The sequence below is a fragment of the Macrobrachium nipponense genome, chromosome 10 (genome assembly GCF_015104395.2).
Source record: "Macrobrachium nipponense isolate FS-2020 chromosome 10, ASM1510439v2, whole genome shotgun sequence".
Taxonomy (NCBI): Eukaryota; Metazoa; Arthropoda; class Malacostraca; order Decapoda; family Palaemonidae; genus Macrobrachium; species Macrobrachium nipponense.
In genome coordinates, this window is record NC_087204.1 from 73,971,216 (window position 1) to 73,995,330 (window position 24,115).

A 24,115-nucleotide genomic window follows, 5' to 3' on the forward strand; every position below is an offset into this window, starting at 1 on the left:
AAGTACGGACCTTACTTCCCCGTGGGGCCGTCACCACCTCTATCGATCTTACAGACGCATACTATCATATCCCTATAGCCAGACACTTCCGTCCATTCCTAGGCTTCAAACTAGGAAATCAGACTTTCTCTTTCAAAGTGATGCCCTTCAGTCTGAATGTAGCCCCCAGGGTATTCACGAAAATAGCAGAAGTGGTAGTTCAACAATTGAGAACACAAGGGATAATGGTAGTAGCGTACCTCGACGATTGGTTAATCTGGGCACCAACTGTCGAGGAATGCCTCAAAGCCACGAAGAAGGTAGTGCAATTTCTGGAACATCTGGGGTTCCAGATAAACAAAACAAAATCCAGAATCACTCGGAGTCTCGTTTTCAGTGGTTAGGAATCCAATGGGATTTATCCTCCCACAATCTGTCAATTCCGGTGGTCAAAAGGAAAGAAATAGCCAAGTCTGTGAGGCAATTTCTCAAAAGCAAACAAGCTTCAAGGAGAAACCAGGAAAGAATCCTAGGTTCCCTTCAGTTTGCCTCAGTGACGGACATCCTTCTGAAAGCAAGACTGAAAGATATAAATAGAGTTTGGCGGTCAAGAGCAAACGCCAAATCTCGGGACAAGTTGTCAGTGATTCCACAGATCCTTCGCAACCAGCTCCGTCCATGGACAAAAGTGAAGAATCTTGCCAAATTTTGGTACCCCTTCAATATCCCCTTCCGGTGTTAACCATTCACACGGATGCCTCCCTGTCCGGTTGGGGAGGATATTCTCAATTCAAGCAAGTTCAGGGGACTTGGTCCATTCAATTCCGCCAGCTCCACATAAACGTCCTGGAAGCAATGGCAGTATTTCTTACCCTGAAGAGACTCCTTCCCCCAAAGAAGTCTCATCTAAGACTAGTTTTGGACAGTGAAGTGGTAGTACATTGCATCAACAGAGGAGGGTCCAAATCCAAACATGTGAATCATGTCATGATAGCCATCTTTGCTCTAGCAGACAAGCACAAATGGCATCTATCTGCCACCCACTTGGCAGGGGTAAGAAATGTGATAGCGGACGCACTGTCCCGGTCAGTCCCTCTGGAGTCAGAATGGTCCCTAGACGACAGGTCATTCGAGTGGATATGACAGAGAGTCCCAGGTCTCCAAGTAGATCTCTTCGCCTCACAAGCGAACCACAAGCTCCCTTGCTATGTGGCCCCCAACCTGGACCCTCTGGCTTATGCCACGGACGCCCTGTCGTTGGACTGGAATCAATGGAAGAAAATCTATGTATTTCCTCCAGTGAATCTTCTTTTGAAAGTTCTGAGCAAGCTGAGGACTTTCAAGGGACTAGTAGCTCTGATTGCTCCAGATTGGCCAAAAAGCAACTGGTATCCTCTGCTTCTGGAATTGGGTCTCCGACCTCAACGGATTCCCAATCCCAAGCTGTCGCAATCAGTACAAATGAGGACTGTGTTCGCTTCCTCAGGAATTCTTCAGACCCTAACTTTATGGACTTCATGAAGTTTGCGGCTAAAAAAGATGCTAACATTGATCCACAAAACATCCTCTTTCTGGAATCAGATAAAAGAGAGTCAACTATTAGACAATATGACTCAGCTGTTAAAAAGTTAGCATCCTTCCTGAAAGAAACAAACACTACAACCATGACAGTTAATTTAGCTATATCCTTTTTCAGATCCTTGTTTGAAAAAGGCTTAGCAGCTAGCACCATTACTACTAATAAATCGGCTTTGAAGAAAATCTTTCAGTTGGGTTTCCAAATAGACTTAACAGAATCTTACTTTACGTCTATTCCCCAAGCCTGTGCTAGACTTAGACCTTCTCAAAGGCCTACTTCAGTTTCATGGTTCTTAAATGATGTCCTCAAACTAGCCTCAGATACTGACAACTCGTCTTGCACACTCATAATGCTACTTAGAAAGACGTTATTTTTGTTAAGCCTGGCTTCAGGAGCCAGAATTTCAGAACTGTCGGCTCTATCCAGAGATGCGGGTCATGTAGAATTTCTCCCCTCAGGAGAAGTTCTACTTTCTCCGGATCGCAGCTTTTTAGCTAAAAACGAGGATCCCCTTGCAAGGTGGGCCCCTTGGAAAGTCATCCCACTTCCGCAAGATCCTTCTCTTTGCCCAGTATCAACTTTAAGAGCCTTTCTATCTCGTACATCCTCTAGATCCTCAGGTCCTCTCTTTATGAGAGAAAAAGGTGGCACTTTATCAGTGAAAGGAATCAGGCAACAGATCCTTTACTTCATTAAACAAGCCAACCCTGAATCATTTCCAAAAGCACATGATATCAGAGGAGTAGCCACTTCAATTAATTATTTCCAACATATGAATTTTGAGGATCTTAAAAAGTATACTGGATGGAAATCACCGACAGTCTTTAAACGTCATTACCTGAAGTCCTTGGAATCTTTAAAATTTTCAGCAGTAGCAGCGGGAAACATAGTTTCTCCTGATGCTGCACAGTAGTTGTAGTATAGATCCAGGTCTCCTTTCTACCTACCTCGTCCAACATGCCTCACCCTACTGCTATGCTCTTCGTGATACTCTAGCCTTAGCCGCTAGGATCTTATTGGTGGACTGCCCCTTATTTTTTTGCTAGGGACATCCACATTGTGTGCATATAATGTGCTTCAGTGTTTCTACCCTTATTTTTATGCTAGGGTAGAACACAATGAGTTTGTATATTTTGTAAATAATACTTAATTTAGTGAATCATTATATATTGTTCTAATTACCATTATACTATTATGTGCTACCAATTTCTAGTATAAGCTAATTTTAAGTACTTTATGTTAATATGGTATAATTAACCTACCATTTTTTAGTATAAGCTAGTTTTAAGTACTTTTTGTTAGTATGCTGTAATGAGTCTTGATTCACTTATATTATATCAATCTTTTTACTATTTGGTTTCATTTGTCCTTTTATTCCATCTTGTCTGTTTCTCTGGTACTATTTCATAGGCCGACACGAGCTGAGCCCAGAAAGGGGATTTTGACGTAGGAAAAATCTATTTCTGGGTGATTGGCTCGTGTCGCCCTATGAAACCCACCCTGTTCCTTTTTTTTCCCACCCTGCAGGACAAGATGTTCATCTATTAAGGATGACCGCTAGAGGCGCTGCTCTCCGCTTGGCGTCAGTAGTAGTAGTAGTAGCGGACGCATCACCCTTTAGTATCAGCTCTCTCAGGTGGGGGATTTTATGATGGAAGGTCTAAATGGTAAATGACTCGTGGTAGTGATCCCACTCGCCCCTATTTCCATACCGACACTTCTTTTATAGAGTGAGCGAGTCCGTTTAACTGACATTTTCTTGATTTTATTTTTTCTCTGGTAATTTTAGGATAATTTTACCTAGAAATAATGAACTTAAGGATATTTCATAGGGCGACACGAGCCAATCACCCAGAAATAGATTTTTCCTACGTCAAAATCCCTTATTTGGCCGGTTCGTCACTGCAGTGAAATATTAAAATGGGCAGTTATAAGAATTTTAGTTCAGGGTTACAAGGTATTTGACAGTTATTAGCTAGCTATAAGCATTTTTAGAGGGGATTTTGCATTTTTGTGGATTTTGCATTCCGCAGGTTTTGCATTTCTGTGGATTTTGCATTCTGCAGGTTTTGCATTTCTGCGGATTTTGCATTTCTGAGGTACGTTCTGGAATCTATTCATGCATAAAAAGGGGGGCACTGTACTAGCAATCTGGTTATTTGTATTTAATAAACTCCTATGGTTTCCATGCACTCTTCCTTTTGGTTTCAGAAGATATATGTAACAGAAGTATTACTGGGTACATAAATTACAAGCAAGCAGCAGCATATGTCCAAAGTTCTACTCCCTGTTTAATGCTGTCAATCATTGACAATACATAAACACACTTTCCACTAAATATTTTAAAGATAAGATATACAGAAACTTTAAATCAAGAGAAAGAATGAAAAGAGGTATGTATCTAAAATTAAAAGGAGTCAACTACATTCTGTAAAGTAACCATTCTAAATCTGAGCTATTTTTAGTATTCTTTTCTGATTACTACATACTCCCACATAGTACAGTCATCCATTACTATTCAGTGTACTATGTAGAACAAGATAAATGATGCAGTAAATGAGTAATAAAGTACTACATGAATGGAGATGAACGGAGAATCAAAGTGAGCAATAAACTTCTGCACTGTAAGTTCATGTTTTGAAAGCATTATGGATTACAGTACTGTACTATGTAATTATTTAGAGAATCTTTATTTTTTGACAAGATTAATTTTTTTGCATTGTCATATCAATGCACTAAATGGTTAACTTTTTTACATTCTATATACCTAAATGAAACTACTGAATATCATGAATGTTGCCTTCATCACCACCCTAGGTTGTCTACTGTTCATTATTCATTATTCCATTAGCTGAAGAAACCTCAGGTGAATCAGCTCTGATAATTGAGGAAACAGTCTAAGTAGAAGTACGTATGTCTTTGGAACACAAAACTCTTCTTGACACCATACCTGGATAGGTTATCAGGAACCAGCCATGAGACAAAGCAAGTGGAGAAAAGGAGATAAATTGCACTGGCCACAAGTTTACTAACAATATTTGCAATCAGCATCAAGTTCTGAAAATTAAATAGAATGAAAAGCATTTATTTGCATGTGTATCTATACACATTAATTCAGTACTGTATTAGGAGACTGCTCTGCAATACCAAGTACACCATGGCATATTTGCATTGAATTTGAAAATTAGATATAAAACAGGACCTAAATGGCAAATAACAGAGAGTGAATAATCAATTTTAGAGATTTTTTACTGATTTTTTACCACCTTCCAAAACTGAAGAGAAAGCACAGAGATCTTGATTATCAAATAATTTATCAAAGGTGAAATCAATGAATGAAAATTTCATACATTATCTTTAAGGTATATTTTTAAATAGAATTAAATCTTTTTTAGAAATTTAATTGCAGATTAATATGTAATTCTTAGAAACTTCAACGATTTAAAATGCATAATTACCTAACTAATTAATTTAGTAAAAAGTGAAACTAATCAGTTTAATACATAATGATATTAGCTAAATACAAAATGACACTTCAACAACTAAGAAATTAGACTGTAAAATCACTGATCAGCATTCCTGGGAAAAGCAATGAGATCAAGAATCTCATGAAACAATCACCTCAATAGACCAAAAAATCAGTAAAACTGACAGCTAGCCTAGTATCCAAACCTGGTCAGGACAACAGATTTTCAGAAGACCTGTTGTTAACCACAAGTATAATGAAACTGAAGGTTTACTGCCCAAACTTTCATAAACGCCTATTTAGTTACCATTCAGAACACTGCATAGACTTCATAAAACATAAGAATAATTTTAAAATACAGATTTTACTATTCACTGCTGCCATTGCTACTCATGCTTAAACTGACAAGCGTTCTTTGTAAAAAGCATCAACACAGATAACATCAAGACAGGTAATCAACTTGGGATCAAATTTCTGTGACCATGGAACAGATGTATGATATTAAAACACAAAGTCAAAATCTGAATACAGAAACAATGTGATGAACTGTGCAGCTTCCTAATGCAGCCTCCAGTTTATAAAATATGGATACATTAAAGTACTAGATACTATATACCACATATATGTACATCCATATTATAGTCTCTAAAGAACAGTTAACAAAGCAGATGTATCTGAGAGTACCAGAGTGGTTTACCAAATCGTATGTTCTTTCAATATGTAATGATCTGATTTATGAAAATTTAGCTATAAACCTAGCACTGAGGCACTTTCAGCCATTCAGCACTTAATATACAGTGAAAAGAGGGAGCTAAAGTCGTTGGACAGCAAGCTGGAAGAAAGAAAGTTTGAATAGAGGTAACATAAAATGCTAAAAAGTGGATGCAGCTAAGGGCCAAATGGATGCTGCAAACACCCTTTAGTAATGCCTACAGGTAATGGATATGCACTCATTACATCAAAGTACTAAACTAAAAGTACAGCATTAAAAACTTATTAATACTTACAATTGATAAAGGCTGCAACACCTTCCTGTAAGAATCTAGAGATATCCATGGTCCAAAAATAACGGTGCCAGGATTCATGATATAACCTGCCATTTCAACTAGACTTGGATGAGATGAAAGAACTGATGCATCCAGGTCAAAACCAATAGATACTATCTTCATCAATATAATCATTTGTGCTCCTCGTATGCTGTGCCATTCCACAGGATCTGCCCACCACAATTCACTGTTGTGAACAAAAAGAATTATTTTTATTACATGTAGATTGTGGGGTACCTATAACTCTAAATTTAACATGATAGTTTTGTAATAAAATAAAGTTTTATATATAATCACTAATTAATTACATAGCTATTGGTTCCTAACCACAGCAGCTTAAAATTCAAAATTAGCTCATTGGTGCTTCTGTTGTTTGTGTGTAGTGTCAAGACCACACACATTCCAGGGACTGAGAGGAGTAACTAAGCAGAGAGCTCAATTAATTTCACGCTCTAATGTCCATGCAAGGGGAGGAGGGTGGCCTCCAATTATGTAATTACTTGATAAGTACATATAGTGTATGCAGGCAGTCCCCAGGTTAAGGAGGTTCCATTCCCAGCAGGGCACTGTAAGCCAAAAATTGCCTTAAGTTACCCAAATCCTCATAATTCTAATGAGAATAAACAGCATTTACAGTGCTGTTACAGTGCTGTAAGTCCAGGTTACAGCACCGTAAAGCAGGTAAAGGTGCTGTAAATCCACTTATGGCACTGAAAATTGTGGTCAACAGTGCCACGAAGCAAGCTCCGTAAGCCTGGAATGATGTAATCCGTACCTGACGTAACCCGGGGACTGCCTGTAAGACTTTATTTTATCATAAAAATTTAATTTTTATGATAAGGAATTTGCCAAGAATTTACATAGCAGATTCCACATTGTTAGGAGGTAGGATACATGGACATCTGCTACTCCAAAACATTAAGTACGTATTTACTTTGAACTAGAAAGATGCTAGCATTTTAACTTGTAGTGAGCATGGCAGCATAGCCAAGAGTTACATCTACATTAGTATGAACTTTGTAGCGGAGGAAGTACACAGTATGCTGACAAAGTTAAAAAAATGTGCCCTCCCCTTGGTGTAGACCAGAATAAAAGGAACAATGTTGTCACCTATATACAGTAGTGCCTCAGGATACGAAATTAATCCGTTCCGAACCGGCCTTCGTAACCTGATTTTTTTCGTATTTTGAACCACATTTTACATGTAAATTGCTTAATTCGTTCCAAGCCCTACAAAAACACCCCAGTAAATTTTATAATAAAGCTAAATTGACCAATAAACAATGAAATACAATTTGGACCATTCAATAACTAACTTAAACTACATATACTAGTACTAATATGTACTACATACCTGTAAATAAAGTGTATTAGTGTACATGGTACAAGAAATACTGTACGTACATACATATGTAGTAAAATGTGGAACCTTACCTTTCGAGTGAGGTTTTGTCCGAAAGTGGCGACAGAGGAGGAGGACAAATGGCAGAAAACATGAATACTTAACTTTATGAAACACATTAAAAAATGGCAGAAAACATTAACACTAAACTTTACAAAACACATTAACAAATGACAGAAAACATTAACACTTAACTTTACAAAAAACTTGAAATTAAATTTCTTTTTTTTTCTTTTTATTTTTACATTTTTTTACTTTTTTATACTTTACATTTTTTACAAAATTTACAAAATTTCAATTTCTTCACCACTTTCGACTTTCTGTTTTTTCGTATCACTTGGATCTTCCTGTTTGCTTACTCCTACTAAAGGCCTCAGGCAAACATCATGGAACTGCGAGAGCATACGACCTGTGTAAGCCTTTTCAGGGCGTCTCTTTTCTACATATGATTGCACTTTATGAAAGGCAGCTATAGCATCCTTAATTTCTACCGTTGTCATAGGGTCCTCCTCCTCCTCCTCGCCGCTGCTGGAGAACTCTTCTTGAACAACGTTATGTTGCATGGCCTCCAACTCCTTCAGGTCATCCATCGTAAGCTCCTCTTGGTGCTCCTCAAGAAGGTCACTGATGTCGTCCTCGTCCACGACCAGCCCCATGGACTTGCCAAGAGCAACGATCTCGTCAAGATCTGGTTGCGAAACATTTTCAGGATCGTCAACTGTTTCTGAATCTGCATCAGCTTCGCCCACGTCAAATCCCTTGAAGTCTCGGGCGGATAAGGCATCAGGCCAGAGTTTCTTCCACGGAGAATTCAAGGTTTGTCTCGAAACCTCCTGCCAAGCTTGATCGATGAGTCGAATGCATATGACGATATAAAAATGCTCCTTCCAAAATTCACGCAAGGTGAGGTTTGTGGTATCGGTGATGTCGAAACATCTCTTGAAAAGATGTTTCGTATACAGCTTCTTGAAGTTCGATATCACTTGCTGGTCCATGGGCTGGAGGAGAGGGGTGGTGTTAGGCGGAAGATAAAGAACCTTGATGAAAGAATACTCCGCTAGGATATCTTCCTCGAGGCCAGGAGGGTGAGCAGGGGTATTGTTGTCCAACAACAGCAGACATTTCAGAGGGAGGTGCTTCTCTTCCAAGAATTTCTTCACTGTCCGGCCGAAACACAGATTTACCCACTTCGTGAACAAAAGTCTCGTTACCCAGGCTTTCGCATTAGCCCTCCACATCACTAGAAGCTTCTCCTTTAGCACTTTGTGGGCCTTGAAGGCTCGAGGAGTCTCCAAATGATAGACAAGTAGGGGCTTGACTTTACAATCCCCACTGGCGTTGGAACATAGTGCAAGCGTAAGCCTGTCTTTCATAGGCTTATGCCCAGGTAGCTTCTTCTCTTCCTCCGTGATGTACGTCTGACGAGGCATTATTTTCCATAAAAGGCCAGTCTTGTCACAGTTGAAGACTTGCTGAGAACTGTAGCCTTCCTTGATCGTCATCTCGTCGAACGTCTTAATAAAGGCTTCGGCCGCTTTCGTGTCCGAGCTGGCAGCCTCCCCATGCCGCACCACCGAATGGATGCCAGTCCATTTCCGGAATTTTTCAAACCACCCACGAGAAGCCTTGAACTCTTGGGTTGGCGTCGATGTCCCTTCTCCTCCGTCGTCTTCAGCCTGGGCAATCAAATCACCAAAAATAGCGCTGGCCTTCTGGCAGATTGCCGTCCCGGTTATTGTATCGCCAGCGATTTCTTTGTCTTTTATCCAGACAAGAAGCAGCCTCTCCATCTCATCATGCACGTGGCTCCTCTTGTTGGACAAAATAGTCACGCCCTTCGAAGGTGTAGCTGCTTTGATGGCTTCCTTCTGCTTAAGGATGGTACCTATCGTCGACGGATTTCGGCCATATACCTTAGTGATCACACTCAACCGCATGCCAGCCTCATACTTCTTGATTATCTCCATCTTTGTCTCCATAGAAAGCATCCTCTTCTTTCCGTGAACTTTAGAAACTTTCTTGGGACCCATGACTATACATAATTAAGTTACTAATTAAGTTCTCACACAACACGATAAAGTACAAAGGGAAATCACTAACACGAATTTACGTCAACAAAGGAAATCATATATGTGAACAAATGAATTACGTGTGCGTACGATACCGCTGGTGCGACGGAGTGGCCAAACAACGCCTTTACGTAGAGCATGATGGGGTAGATGCTGACCAATAGGAGAGCAGGATCTAATGGCGGTGACTAGCATCAGGAACCAATGGGAGAGTTGGAGGATGGTGGCGAGTCTACAGAGTTAGAGGCGCATGAGTTTTAAAATTGTTCTCGGTAGTCCGGGCAAATCTCTGGACTTTACGGTAACACCCTTTCGTAACCTGAATTATTTTCGTATGCAGAGGCAAAAAAATCTTCGTATTTGCTTTCGTAACTCAAATTTTCTGTAAGTTGGGACTTTCGTATGTCGAGGTTCTACTACTGCAAAATTAAAAACCACAACTCAGACCATTAAAAACTGATGGGTACTCTAGGTACAATGTACAGTCTTCCCCCTGTATTCACGGGGGATGTGTACCAGGGACCCCCGCAAATAGCACAAACCCGCGAATAGTTAGAACTCCCCTCTAAAAATGCCCATATCTGCCTATCTTGAAAGTTCAAATACCAAATGTATACTTAAAGTATCATCCTACACCAAAGATACCATTGAATTGGCATTATTAATATCATTTATAGTCATCTTAAACATTTTACCATTAGAAATATATAAACAGCCAATAAGAGAGAGAGAGAGAGAGAGAGAGAGAGAGAGATGAATAGCTCCTTACGATATCAATATATTGAAAGGAACTTCTATAGGCAACACTTATTTCCCCTCCCATAAATACACATATCTATTCCAGAGAAGGGAGAAAGAGAGGACTGAACAATTATGTTTGTCTGTATATCAATTCTTTTACTGAGAGAGAGAGAGAGAGAGAGAGAGAGAGAGAGAGAGAGAGAGAGAGGAGAGAGAGAAACAGAAACACCAAATGTAAACCTTATGTAACATCCTACGTCAAATTTACCTTAAATTATTATCATATTAATGTATTAATCTTGGAGACTGTATCAATATAATTTCAAAGTATTAATCCTAAACATTAGTACCCTTAAAGGTACATACATAACGTACTTCTAACACTTGCAGCCAAGAGAGAGAGAGAGAGAGAGAGAGAGTTGTCCTTACAGTATTTTAAAATAGAAAGATTATTGTATTTAAAATACTCACATATGAATTTTGTAATTACATTTATAGTATTATTATTACACATATAGTATTATTATTGGAAAATATTAATAATAAACTTATTACATGTATGTACCATAAAAAGAATCTCCTCAGTGAGAGAGAGAGAGAGAGAGAGAGAGAGAGAAGAGAGGAGAGAGAGAGAGATTGTAGATGGAAGAAGAGGACCCAGAGGGGAGGGGAGAGAGAGAGAGAGAGATTGCATAAAAACCATTAAATTCGTTGACCATTGTATGGCACTGTTTCCCAGCTCCGAGCGTCACGAGTTACGAGAAGGTAGGGAAATTAATACAAGAAAAGACGAAGGGAAGAATTTTCATTTGAAGTTAGTTATATTATTATTATTATTATTTTTTGAAAATACTAATAAACACGCATCTACCATAAAAATTTTCTTATCACAGTAAGAGAGGAGTTATCCTTACATAAGTGAAATGGAAAGGTAATTTTTATCTCTTTAAAATACTACCACATACGAATTTTGTAATTACAGTTTTATTATTATTATTATTATTATTATTATTATTATTATTATTATTATTAACAGAAAATATCAATAAACATTTTACATACTAGTACCATAAAAATTGTCATCTCAGTAAAGAGAGAGAGAGTTTGTGTTTATCTCTCTGTTCTCCCAGAAAATACTTATATCGCTTCCAGCGAAACAGAGGGAGGGAGTTACCACTATGACATACATATCCTGTGTGGCAAAGAGAGAGAGAGAGAGAGAGAGAGAGAGAGAGAGAGAGAGAGAGAGAGGAGAGAGGAGAGAGAGGAGAGTTACCCTTAATTAAGAGTGAAATGGATAGATTATTGTATTTCTTTAAAATACTATCACATAATATGAATTTTGTAAATTATTATTATTATTATTATTACTTCAAAGTATTAAAAACAAATAGTACATGTACTATAAAAATTCTCGAGTCTCAGTAAATGAGAGAGAGAGAGAAGAGAGAGAGAGAGAGAGAGAGAGAGAGAGAAATTTCATGAACATTCGGTGGCAACAACACAACTGCTGCTCCCCCTCCGTCCCATTACTTGAAATGTTTGACAGTTTTAGTACCTGGAGTTTGAGAGAGAAGACTAGGATTTCCTTCATTCTTACATAATTTTTCATTTATAAACTAAAATCTTACTAATTCACTTTAGTATTTTCTTTAATGAATTTATGTTATTGCTGTATACATTAATATTACTATTTGAAAATATGAAATCAATTATTTATCATACAAAAAACCATCCATCTCTGTAGGAGAGAGAGAGAGAGAGAGAGAGAGAGAGAGAGAGAGAGAGAGAGAGAGAGAGAAATTATTATTTTTACTATGTGGTATCATTTAATCTTCTTAAACTTACTAATACAGTATTAACCCTCTTACGCCGACTGGACGTATTTTACGTCGACATTTTTTATCTCCCGTATGCCGACTGGACGTATTTTACGTAGACTTACAAAAGTTTTTTTTTAAATTTGCGGAAAAATACTTATAGGCCTACCAGCCTAAAACTTTTGAATCACGCACCTTGGGGGATGCTGGGAGTTCACGGATCAAGGTGTTGTTTTGCTTACAATCGTTACGCAGGCGCGCAAGCGCGAATTTCTTTCTTGCCGCACTAAAAAGTATCTGTGACACATCTCGGAAATTATTTTGTCACTTTGACATGAAAATGTGCGCATTTTTATGTAGAATACAATAAAATACTCATGATTGTAGCTTTTATCAGTTTTGAGATATTTTCATATAAATAACGATAATTGCCAAAATTTCAACCTTCGGTCAACTTTGACTCTACCGAAATGGTCGAAAAACGTAATTGTAAGCTAAAACGCTTATATTCTAGTAATATTCAATCCTTTACCTTAATTTTGCAACTAATTGGAAGTCTCTAGCACAATATTTCGATTTATGGTGAATTTATGAAAAAACTTTTTCCTTACGTCCGCGCGGTAACTCTTCCGAAAAAAATCATACATGCGATTGTGGTAATGTTTGCACCATTTTAAAATTAGCCGTTATATAAAGTTTTATATATGGAAATGTGCGAAATTTCATGCTTAATACAACTAAAAACAACCCATGGTTGTAGCTTTTATCAGTTTTGAGATATTTTCATATAATTAACGATAATTGCCAAAATTTCAACCTTCGGTCAACTTTGACTCTACCGAAATGGTCGAAAAACGCAATTGTAAGCTGAAACTCTTATATTCTAGTAATATTCAAGCATTTACCTTCATTTTGCAACAAATTGGAAGTCTCTAGCACAATATTTCGATTTATGGTGAATTTATGAAAAAAAAAAACATTTTCTTTACGTCCGCGCGGTAACTCTTCCGAAAAAATCATACGTGCGATTGTGGTAATGTTTGCACCATTTTAAATTAGCCGTTACATAAAGTTTTATACATGAAAATGTGCGCAATTTCATGTAGAATACAACAAAAAATATTTGAAGGTTGTAGTTTTTCTCATTTTTGAAATATCTGCATATAAATCACGATAAATAGAAAAAAAACCACGTTCGGTCAACTTTGACTCTACCGAAATGGTCGAAAAACGCAATTGTAAGCTAAAACTCTTACAGTCTAGTAATATTCAGTCATTTATCTTCATTTTGAAACAAACTCGAAGTCTCTAGCAAAATATTTAGATTTATGGTGAATTTTAAAAAAAAATCTTTCCTTCCCTCCACGCGCGGATTCTCCGCCACAAATCTCCGAAATACGTACGTCCCATTCTCGGAATATTTGCTCCGTTTCATATTAGGCATTTTCATAGAATTTTATATATGAAAATGTGCGCAATTTCATGTAGAATAAAACTAAAAATATTTGAAGGTTGTAGCTTTTCTTATTTCCGAAATAATTGCATATAAAAAATATATATATAAAAAAATTCGACATTCGGACAACTTTAACTTGTCAGATATGGTCGAAAACTGCAATTGTAAACTAATACTCTTACAGTATAGTAATATTCAATCATTTTTCTTCATTTTGAAAGAAATTTGAAGTCTCTAGGACAATATTTAAATTTATGGTGAATTTTTGAAAAAAATATTTGTTTACGTCCGCGCCTTACAAATTCATGCATTATTTTGTGATAATATTTTCTCTGTGTTGCTTTTATCGTTTTACAATGTCTTATATACCAAAATTATCGCAATTTAGTGTACATTACAACGAAAAAAAAGTAACTTGTTACCTTTAACCGTTTTGCGCACAGCGCGATTTGAATACAATTATATATGAAATTTAGTTTTTGCACTATCATATATCGCATTATTTATATATGATAATGATAATTTTTTTCATTTCTGAAGGTTGCATACTAAACTTCAGGCAATGAAAAAAAAAGAAGCCAAAAATGAACTCTTAATCTTGAAAACTAAGCGCCCTGTGATTTTTTGAAAAAAATATTTTTTCCGCTTCCGCGCTCACTCCGAAACCCCTCCGGCACACGGGAGACAATTTTTTATTTACCGCTCCGGCGTAAGAGGGTTAATCAGTATTAATATTTGAAAATTAATCAGTATTAATATTTGAAAATTATTAAATCATTTTTGTACCATAAAAATGCATTTAGTCATGAAAATAACATCAAAATACACTAATTGGTGGTGATTTTCGCCGGAAAATCCTGCGAATAGGCGAATCCCCCGCAAATAGTGGGTAGATAGGGTCCAGAGAGAAATCTGCGAATCAGTGAGTCCCCGAATCCGGAGAACGCGAACGGGGGGAACACTGTACTCCCAGGCTTCCCATAGACTCACAACCTTATGTTAAGGCAATGGGATAGCAGAGGGCCATGGAGTTCCCTATGCTTCTCTCCAACATCATGTCAGCCACAGATAAAATTCCTAAAGTGTTACAATCTTCAAACAGTCTCTACATCCTTGAGGTAGTGTGAAGCAAATTTTTATTACTGGATTTTTTAATAGTTTGATCACAAAAAAGTGCATTGTACGATGAAATTGATAAAAAATGGAATTTTTATTATAAAATTGATATTAATAATACTTACCTGAGTAATTTATCTAGCCCTAAATCCCCAAGTACCGCACCAAAATTTACCACATTGACAACCCTGTTACCTCCTATTCTGTCCACCAGTTGGCAACACTGCCATTGACAGTTGCAAAACCTTCCCTTGAAAATCAGATGTGATAGGCAGATCGTGGGGTAGGATGGATGGGACTAAATAAATTATACAGATAAGTATTATTAATATTAATTTTATAATAAAAATTCCATATTAATAAACAATGGAAGCAGCATGAGTTGTCAAGCAGCCAGTCCTTGTCATCAACAACACCTAAATACCGAACTGCCTAATTCCCATTATAACTAAACCAAAAACTGCCATAAGTTATAATGCAAAAACAAAAAACATATACAACAACAAAAATTAATAAATAAATAATATACAGGTAGCAACCAAACGTAATTCTCCTGTCTGACAACCTGTCCTGTCATCACCAACGGGCCCAAAGAATGAAGGTCGCCTAGAACTAGAGAAATATCCCTCAAATAAAAAGAGGCAAAAACAGAATTAGAACGCCAAGTCACTGAGATGGTAATTGCTTCATAGCAAAGGAAGATAAAGGATAGGAGAACGCATTTTCGAGAAGTGCGGCAGTGAGGAGGCTTTCGCGCCTGTGTTGGAGGCGCCTGTTCTGGAATCGTTGGGCGCGTTATGGAGCACAACACGCGCCAATGTGTCGGGAGAAATGCCGCGATTTCTGATGCAATACCTCATCTAGATTCATCTAGGAAATTCTGGAAATCTCGCGAGTCTGTGACGCTCGCCATAGGCTCCGCCCCCAGAGTACCATGTAAATACGACGGATGAAGCAGAGATCGAGAGAGAGAGAGGTCATAAAAGAGAGACTCCAGTTAGTCACAGAGAGATATCAGATTATCAGTGAGAGATCAGCAGCAGCAGAGATTATCCTTGAGAGATAAGAGAGAAAGGGACCGATGAAGGATCAGAGAAAAAGTTGTTCGAGAGTTGGCTGGATACTGGTCTAGTCGTCTTCAGGAGTGCACGTTCGTGTTATCTCGATGTCTGGCAGGCTTCAGAGAAGAAAAGGTCCTGCTAGAGGTTTTGGTGAGTTCCTGCCTTACAAGTAGACTATTTTCTGCAATACAGAGTCAAGAGGACATCTGCATTCACCGTTTTCCTTTTGAGAAGTCATCTCCTCGAATTGCTAAATTGACTAACAAGTATTTGAATTGCCTCACTGTTCCCCTCAATTCATGCAGTGTAAGATTCTATCTTTTTATGTAAATAGGAGATACCATTCTGCATTTACCTTTGTTAGTAAGCTTGTAAATAAACCTTTGTTGTGTTAGTGTTTCTTTCTATATTCGTATCCCCGGTTTCAACTGTTGGTGTTGAAATATTTTTTATTTATTTCATATCGAACCTGAAGCGGAGCTCCCTCAGAGGCTGTAACATTGTGTCGACCCCTTGCCAGGATATTTCGACACCGTAACATTGTGGCGACCTTGCCTAGGCTATCAACACTTTAACAGTTTGAAACAGGGAGGATATAGAAAGAATCAGAATGAGTGAGATGGTGAAAGAGTTTATTGAGTCGGGTAAGCTACTAGGTCTAGAGGGGAATGATCTCCGTGAGTATATTGAGAAGAAAGAAAGGGAAAAGTATGAGAGATGAAAGAGCGGCTGAGAGAGAAGTGATGAAAATACAGCAAGAGAGAGAGATGTTGGTAACGCAGTAGGAAGAGAGAGAGAAAGAGCGTATGCATGAGCAGGAAGAAAGAGAAAAGGTATGTATGCATGAGCAGGAAGAGAGAGAGAAAGAGCGTATGCATGAGTTGGAAATTGCTCGGTTAAGGGAAAGTACTCGTAACAGTCGGTCAGGCGAGAACGGAAACAAAGCTGATACGTTAGGTATGAGCGCAGTGCTAAAATTAGTACCAAAGTTTGATGAGGAGGATGTTACGACATATTTCATGTGTTTTGAGAAGTTAATGGAATGAGTAGGTTCTCCTAAAGAAATGTGGACTTTATATTTACAGTCAGTCTTGAGTGGTAGGGCGCTTACTGTGTATAGTTGCATGTCGAAGGAGGAATGTGATGATTACGATATCGTGAAAGAAACTGTTCTTAGCGCGTACAGGTTAGTACCAGAGGCGTACTGTAAGAAATTTAGAAATTTGAGAAAGGATGAAAATATTACTTATGTAAAATACGGTAAGAAGTTAGATAGGCTCTTTTTTGATTGGTTAACTTCTGCTAAGGTTGAGGATTTTGACGGTTTGAAGAACTTAGTATTGTTAGAAAACTTCAAAGATAATGTATCCCCTGAGATTAAGCTTTATATAGAGGATAGGCGAGAAGTATCTTTTGCAGGAGCAACTAGGCTAGTTGACGAATATATTAGGGCTTTTGCCTTGTATGATAAGGCGCCCTATGTCTGAAAAAAAAAAAACAACAGTACCAAAATTGAACAATATTAGTTTCATGTTGGCATTATGTTAAATAAATATTCCTTATTCAAACTATATGAAAAAGGTTTCCATACAAATTCAATATATATTATTAGCCCTGTATAAGATTCATATAGGATTATTCCATAGATAACATTTTCACTTCTAGACTTCCTGACTTTAAATCTCTTTTATTTTATTTATTTTATTTATATTATTATTTATTTATTTATTTATTTAATTTTTTTTTTTTTTTTTTTTCATTGACTACGAAATATAAATGCACCGGGACAGACAATATGTCAGTAGGTTTTGGATATGTATTTGAACTTTTAGCTTATTTGTCTTATTACTAAAGCGTTAAGTTAGAGTTCAAATCTTTACGCATATATATTTGGATATTTAACGGTTACGTTTTGCTTATTAATGTTATCGTGATTCCTTTTTTTTATGATAATTTGTAACCCTTCCGACTTCTTACGGAGTGTATTATATTGACTCCACTTGTATCCATATTTATTTTATTTTTTTATTATATTTATTTGTTATTTATATATATTTTTTTTTTATTATATATATTTGATAAATTAATGGTTGGCTTGAATATGAAAATGGAAAAGTGTTCTAGCGACGTACCGTATAAGGCTACTTGCGGCATCAATTCTATAGATACAAGATATATATGATAAAGGTATTTAAAACCGCGAGAACCGCTATAATCCAGTCCGGATCCAACATCACGAGTTGTAACTCGTAAGACATTGACACTTCCTATTTAATTATCCGTTATTCTACCAAACCGATTGACTCTGGGTGATAAAATATATTATTGGTTTTCTTAATGGAAAGGAATTCACACAACGTGTTAAGGAGATTATTATTGATTTACACCACCCGAGTCACAGATTATTATGTGTTGAATTCCATATTTACTGATTTAGCATCATAAATATTCCTAACGCACTCAATTGCGGTGTTTGTTTTTAGTGCTATTAATTCTATATAACGTGTCAAGGAACTATTAACAACTAAGAAGTGTTATTCCCTCTGTCAGACTCGTAATTCTGTTAATAATTCTACGTATATTCTTTCAAGGATTGATTTGGCACAGGATAGGCTCCTAAACTGACATGTGTCTTAGTGTATCCACCCTTGTTTTCATGACAGGTGTTCAATCAGATATGTGCTTTTTATATCTGTAAGCCTTGTAGGCCAGTAAAATAGTGATTTGGCTTTCTGTGACATAGGAGGGAACCTGGATGACGGAATGCAACCAGTTTATGACGATTGGTATGAGAAAGATTATTACTACTACCTGGTCGTTAGTCATCTGCTGTGTTCTTCGGGTTTTCCTCGTCACAGACTAACATATAATATTACATTTGATTACATTATTCTGATACACATACTTTAAATATACTTTTGCTTTAGGGTTCTGCTCGAAGTGTGTATGTTTTTGCTTAGCCGCTGACCCTGTTTCCGTTTCGAAGTGTTTATTGTTTGGGTTATGTCTGTTGACGCTTGCTTTGTTCAGTTTGAACAGTTCTGCGCTCCGAACCCAGATATTTCAATGCTCGCGATCTCTTGGGTTAAGGAATTTTTTGTTTAGATACGGTTTTAACAATAGGTACGGATGTTTCTATATTTTTTTAGTCTAATTAATGGTTCTTTGCAGTATGGTGCGGGATTGCGGGATAATGCGTCAGCTATGATAATTGCTTTACCCAGGTAGATATCTTATCTTGGCTCCAAAGACCTGAATGATCATTTGTCACCGGATTTCCTTTTGGACTGTGATTAAAGCCTTTGAAAAAACTCGGTAAAGGACTCATGTTCAGTAAGGACTTTATCAGGATAGCCATAGATTATGAACTTAAAATATACTAGTGAGTTAAAGATACCTAGCCCTTCCTTACCCTATTATTGCATATTTACTTTCAAAGGGCTTTAGTTTACGTGAATAAAAAGCTATAGGGAAGAACTGTTTTATCATATTACTGAAGTAGTACCCTCTTACCCCTTGGTCTGAGGCGTCTGTTGCAATAAAAAAAAAAAAAATTCCTTATTTAAATCAGGGATTTTTAAGTTAGGTAAGCTGCATTATTCCGCTTTTAAGATATCGAACGCCTGTTAATGCTTTTTCAGACCTTAATAAATCTACGCTCTTCTTCGTAAGATCTGTTAAAGGAGCTGTCATCATTGAAGAGTTACCTATTTACATACGATTGTAATACCCACTAAGCGCGAAGTGCTGTATCCCCGCCCTTTTACGTTAATAAGTACCGGAAAGTTATGAATACCGACACCTTACCATGGACTACTTTTAAGACCTTGACCAGACACATAAAACCTAGATAAACATGTTCGGTTTTAAAAAACTCTCATTTAGATATTTTACTCTGAGATTATTTGTCTTTGTCTCTGTAGCACTAGCTCTACTTTATTGTGAATGTACTTCTAAGGTATTAGAAAAGATTACAAGATATCATCCATAGGCATGTAGGTTATCCCTAAAAGTCTCCAAACACTATATTTGTAATTGGGGGCGCAACGTAAGCCGGAGGCATACGTAAAAAAATTGATAATGTCCCCTGGGTGTGCTGAAAACGGTGTATGAGGTACAATCACTTAGGTAATGGTAATCTGTAAAAGCATTTAGTAAGTCCAAGTTGGTGAAAAAAAAATTTATTCTAACCTAACAGAGATAAGATGTCGTCGGTACTTGGCACTGGAAACTATCGGGAGTCGTTTCTGTTTTAAGCGACAGGAATCTACGCAGATACGCGAAATCCGATCTTTTATGGCATGACATTTGAGGGAAAAATTATATGGGCTTATTTGATTTCCTAATGACTCCTATTACTAACATTTTCAACTTCGTCATTTATCTCTATTTTGAAATTTCATTGAGAATCTATACGAAGGTACGTAAATATCTTTATGTTTGTCCACTTTAGACCGGGTTTTGTGTTAAATTACATCCGTTTTTCTCAGAGATCACTCGCTAGTGGAGAAACTTCCTGGTATTCAGGTAAAAGATAAAAAAAAAATTCTGCTGAATCACCTCTGCTTGAATGACTTTACGGATATTACTTTAGATAGATTATCAGAGAGATTCATCCACGACTGGTGGGCGTGATTAAAAATTAGCAACATAAAAAAATAAAAAATGCGATATTTATAACTTCCGTATCCACGATATGTATACTTTTAGGGCTTTGTTCGCGGAAATCGTTATATTTCAGAGTGTCGGGAAGGATTAAAAATTTCATTTCCCAGCAAAGTCTTTTTACACGCACTAAGACATTCGAGGGTGCATGCTTCTCGAGATTTTTGCGTGCAAAGTACGACTGCGGTTGTGGAGAATTCTGTTGGGTCATTTGAACAATGTTACGATTTATGAGACAAATGTATAGTTCCTTTATATAAGTTATTATTTGATTAACTGTCTCATTTTTGTTCAAACGGATTTTAATATGTTGAAGGTTTATAGGATTTTCCTTTGATAAACACGCCTTATTTTGCAGGATGTAAGATAATATTTTGTATACCCCTAGATGAATCTTACAATTACACTACATACAGATCACTTTTTGTTTTTTATAACTATAGAGGTATCTGTAAACGCTCGCTTATCCGGACTTCTCATTAGGGAAGTTCGAACAACAGACGGTGAGTCCGTAAATACTGGTAATTAATTGTACTAAAGGAATAAATAAGATATTCTAATTTTATACGGCGCGTAACAGTCGGGCTTAATCCCCAGTATTTATTATAACTTAAATGTATTAAAATTACTAGAACCTGCTCTGATTACTTGATACTGTCGTGTGATGCATAGGAAAAATCCTTTTTAGTTCAAAAAGATATCGGTATGTATGAACCAACATCGCTTTTCCCCACTCTGCTAGAGTCGCTTATTGTGTGGAATTTGCTATGCTTTGAACACATTCGGACAGTTTTTCGACTGACCTTGACCGCTTGACTAGGTGACACAGTCACCGAGTTTGCTTGTTTGATTCTGAACGGGCTACTGTTTCTATTTCTTTTTGTAATAATTAGGATCCTTCTCTTTATTACCATCGGCAACGTATATTGTGTTTTTTAGCATTATGTTGCTGGTTACGTATAAAGCAATGAATGATGAACTATTAGGAACTGAGCGATTACTAAATAAGACAAGTTATCTCTACTGTATTCAATTTAACTGTTTGTACTTCATTCTTTGCTAAAATTTGAAATAGTGAGGATCCTGGTCAGCGCGTTTAGCCTGATGAAAGTTTTTTTACAGACATGTTATTCCTTGCAATCCAGCCATATTTTTTTAAAGTTAAGTTGAGTCATTGAGGTTCGATATTTTATATAACTCAAAAAAAAACTCAAGGCTCCCAAAACTGCGATCGGGACTTGCAAAGGAGCATTTATTGTCAAGACCCGAAATAGTGTTTACCTCTAATTTATATAGATTTGTACGGGTGTTCCACTTGTGTTTTTGTGTGTTTTCTAATCACTACGGTGCTTAACGACCCTATCCATGCATCTGTATAAATACAGACGTCCACTGCGTAAACGCATATTCACTGTTTAATATGATTTGTTACGTAAGGGATTAATAATCACCCAAAATGATAAAATTAACATAGTATATGATTATGATATTTTAGTAGAACTTCTGGAAACAGACACTCAAAGATAAAAACTCGCAGTAGCGAAATCTCAATGATGTAGATAATTTCTGTAAAAAAGTAAGATTAAGAATGTCTCGTAACTTCAGCCACAGGAATAACGAAATTCGACCTGTAAAGGAAACACTCAAAGTTACTCCAAATGAATAAAAAATTGTACTTAGCTTGCTTTTGTGGGAAGTCACGGTGTTCCGATAACGACACACGGCCTCGGTCCTCCTCTATTTAGCGGACGACCTGGTTTGGCTTCAGTTTCCCCCGTGCGCGTTGTTTCGATGATTCGAGCCCTTGAAAATCCGATGCTGCAGACGCGTTCGGTTTGTTTCTTGCAGTGCCGGAAACGCTCACTAACGATGTTTTCTTGAATGATTCTAATGAGAGACGAAGCTTCCGTTGTCGTAAGAAAAAGACACGTCGGTTTTGTTCTTGAAGTTATTCACTAACGATGATACTAAGTTGCTTGACGAATCTTGTTGTTTTCTGAAGTCGCTCACTAATGATGATACTAGGTGCTTGAAGAATCTGCTGCTTTCGTCGTCGTTGACTTCATGATTTATTATTCTGTTTTTTCTTCGTAGACGTTGTAGAGTTCTTCTGGTCCGCTGGCCACCAAATATAGGGCTTTTGTTTTGCCTTGTATGATAAGGCGCCCTATGAGGTAATGTTAGACTAGCGATAATCTATACGCTAAGTCGGTTGGTATTGCACTTCCATCTTCAATGGAGTGTCTGGGGTTTTGTAGATCACTTACGAAGTCGGTATTATCTTTACGACGATGTGTTAAACTCATGGTTCGGTGAGGTTCTTGTAGAAAACACAAGGTATAAAAATAGTATATTCTTCTGAAGTTTTACATGATGAAGATCAAGGTATGATCGTACAACGTCCTTACTATGACGGATAGCTTGATCGCTTCTGCCAATGATGATGGCTAATCCTATTCCTCTACATGATAAAGCTTAGGTAAAGAGGTACAGGTCTTCTAATGACGATAGCTAACTCTGTTCTGCTTGTCTACCATCTCTGTTACAAGTTATGAAGGAACAGACAGTAGTTCGAACATATGAACATACTATCAGATGACATAGTTTCATACGAACACACAATCGAATGAGACACGCTACAGATCACGTAGGCCGTTTGAATAATAGGTCGGGGTAGTTGTCTCAAGCAGGGAGCTTGGACTAATGTTTATAAACAATTGAATGACTACAGGTGACGGCATGTTATCTTAGCCTACATACTTATTGTATACGTCATCTTTAGCGTCTCTAGTCTGATCACATTCCTGCAAGCAATCTGGTTGACCTCTTTAGTTTTAGACTTTTATATATATGGACTAACATTCCATATTTTTATTATGTAAACACTTACAAATATAGTCTAACTCATAATTTGAGTGTTAGTAAGAAACGAAATGATCCTTCGTCTGGTAGAGTACAAAGCAGTAAAGGTTTCAGTCCTAGTAATAGCAATGCGAGTAGAAGTGACTATTCCTGTTATACATGCGGAAAACTTGGTCATACGTCTAAGGTTTGTAAGAGTAAAGTGGCATGTAGTGGTTCAGAATTAACTTGTTTCCAATGTAATGGGAAAGGGCATTTAGCGAGAAATTGTGCAGTAGAAAGGAAGGACGGTAAGAAACCAGTGACTCTAGTTAACCTTTCGTCAAGTAGGAATGATGTGATGAGAGAAACTAGGAAAATTTTTGGTGAATTTCTGTCAGAAGGAGTAGTTTCCTCTCTTGGAGGAGTAGATTCGAGAGAAGTAGTCTTGCTTCGAGACAGGCGCTGCTGTCTCACTGATTCAGAAAGAGAGTGTGCCGAACAGGGCAGAAATCAATATGGAAGAGAAAGTCATGTTAGGTGGATTTCCTAACACTTGTGTTCTTTGTCCTTTGTTGAAGTTGAATTTAGAAAGTCAGGTAGTGTCAGGAGAAGTAAAACTTGCAGTTGTGGACAGTTTGCCCGTTGAAGGCGTTGACGTATTGTCGGTAATGACTTAGCTTTATCCAAGAATGTGAATCCTGTTGTGAGGAATATTCCAGTGCCTGAAATGGTAGTACAGTGGACCCCCCCATATTCGCGTTCTCCAGATTCGCGGACTCACACATTCGCGGATTTTTCTGGGGAACGTTTCCCCGTATTATTCGCGGAAAATTTGCGCATTCGCAGTATTTTTCTATGATAAATATCCACA

The 24,115-nt window shown here is 37.3% G+C and overlaps 1 protein-coding gene across 1 annotated transcript in view; it reads right to left on the reverse strand.

Moving 5' to 3' along the window:
- The window catches only part of LOC135224006 (protein-serine O-palmitoleoyltransferase porcupine-like), a 388,932-nt gene that overhangs the window by 329,488 nt on the left and 35,329 nt on the right, over positions 1-24,115 (reverse strand). The window contains exons 4-5 of the mRNA XM_064262931.1: positions 6,032-6,257; positions 4,509-4,615 (exon numbers count right to left, since the gene is read on the reverse strand). Of these exons, the coding sequence (XP_064119001.1) occupies positions 4,509-4,615; positions 6,032-6,257 (333 nt within the window). The remainder of the gene's footprint in view (positions 1-4,508; positions 4,616-6,031; positions 6,258-24,115) is intronic.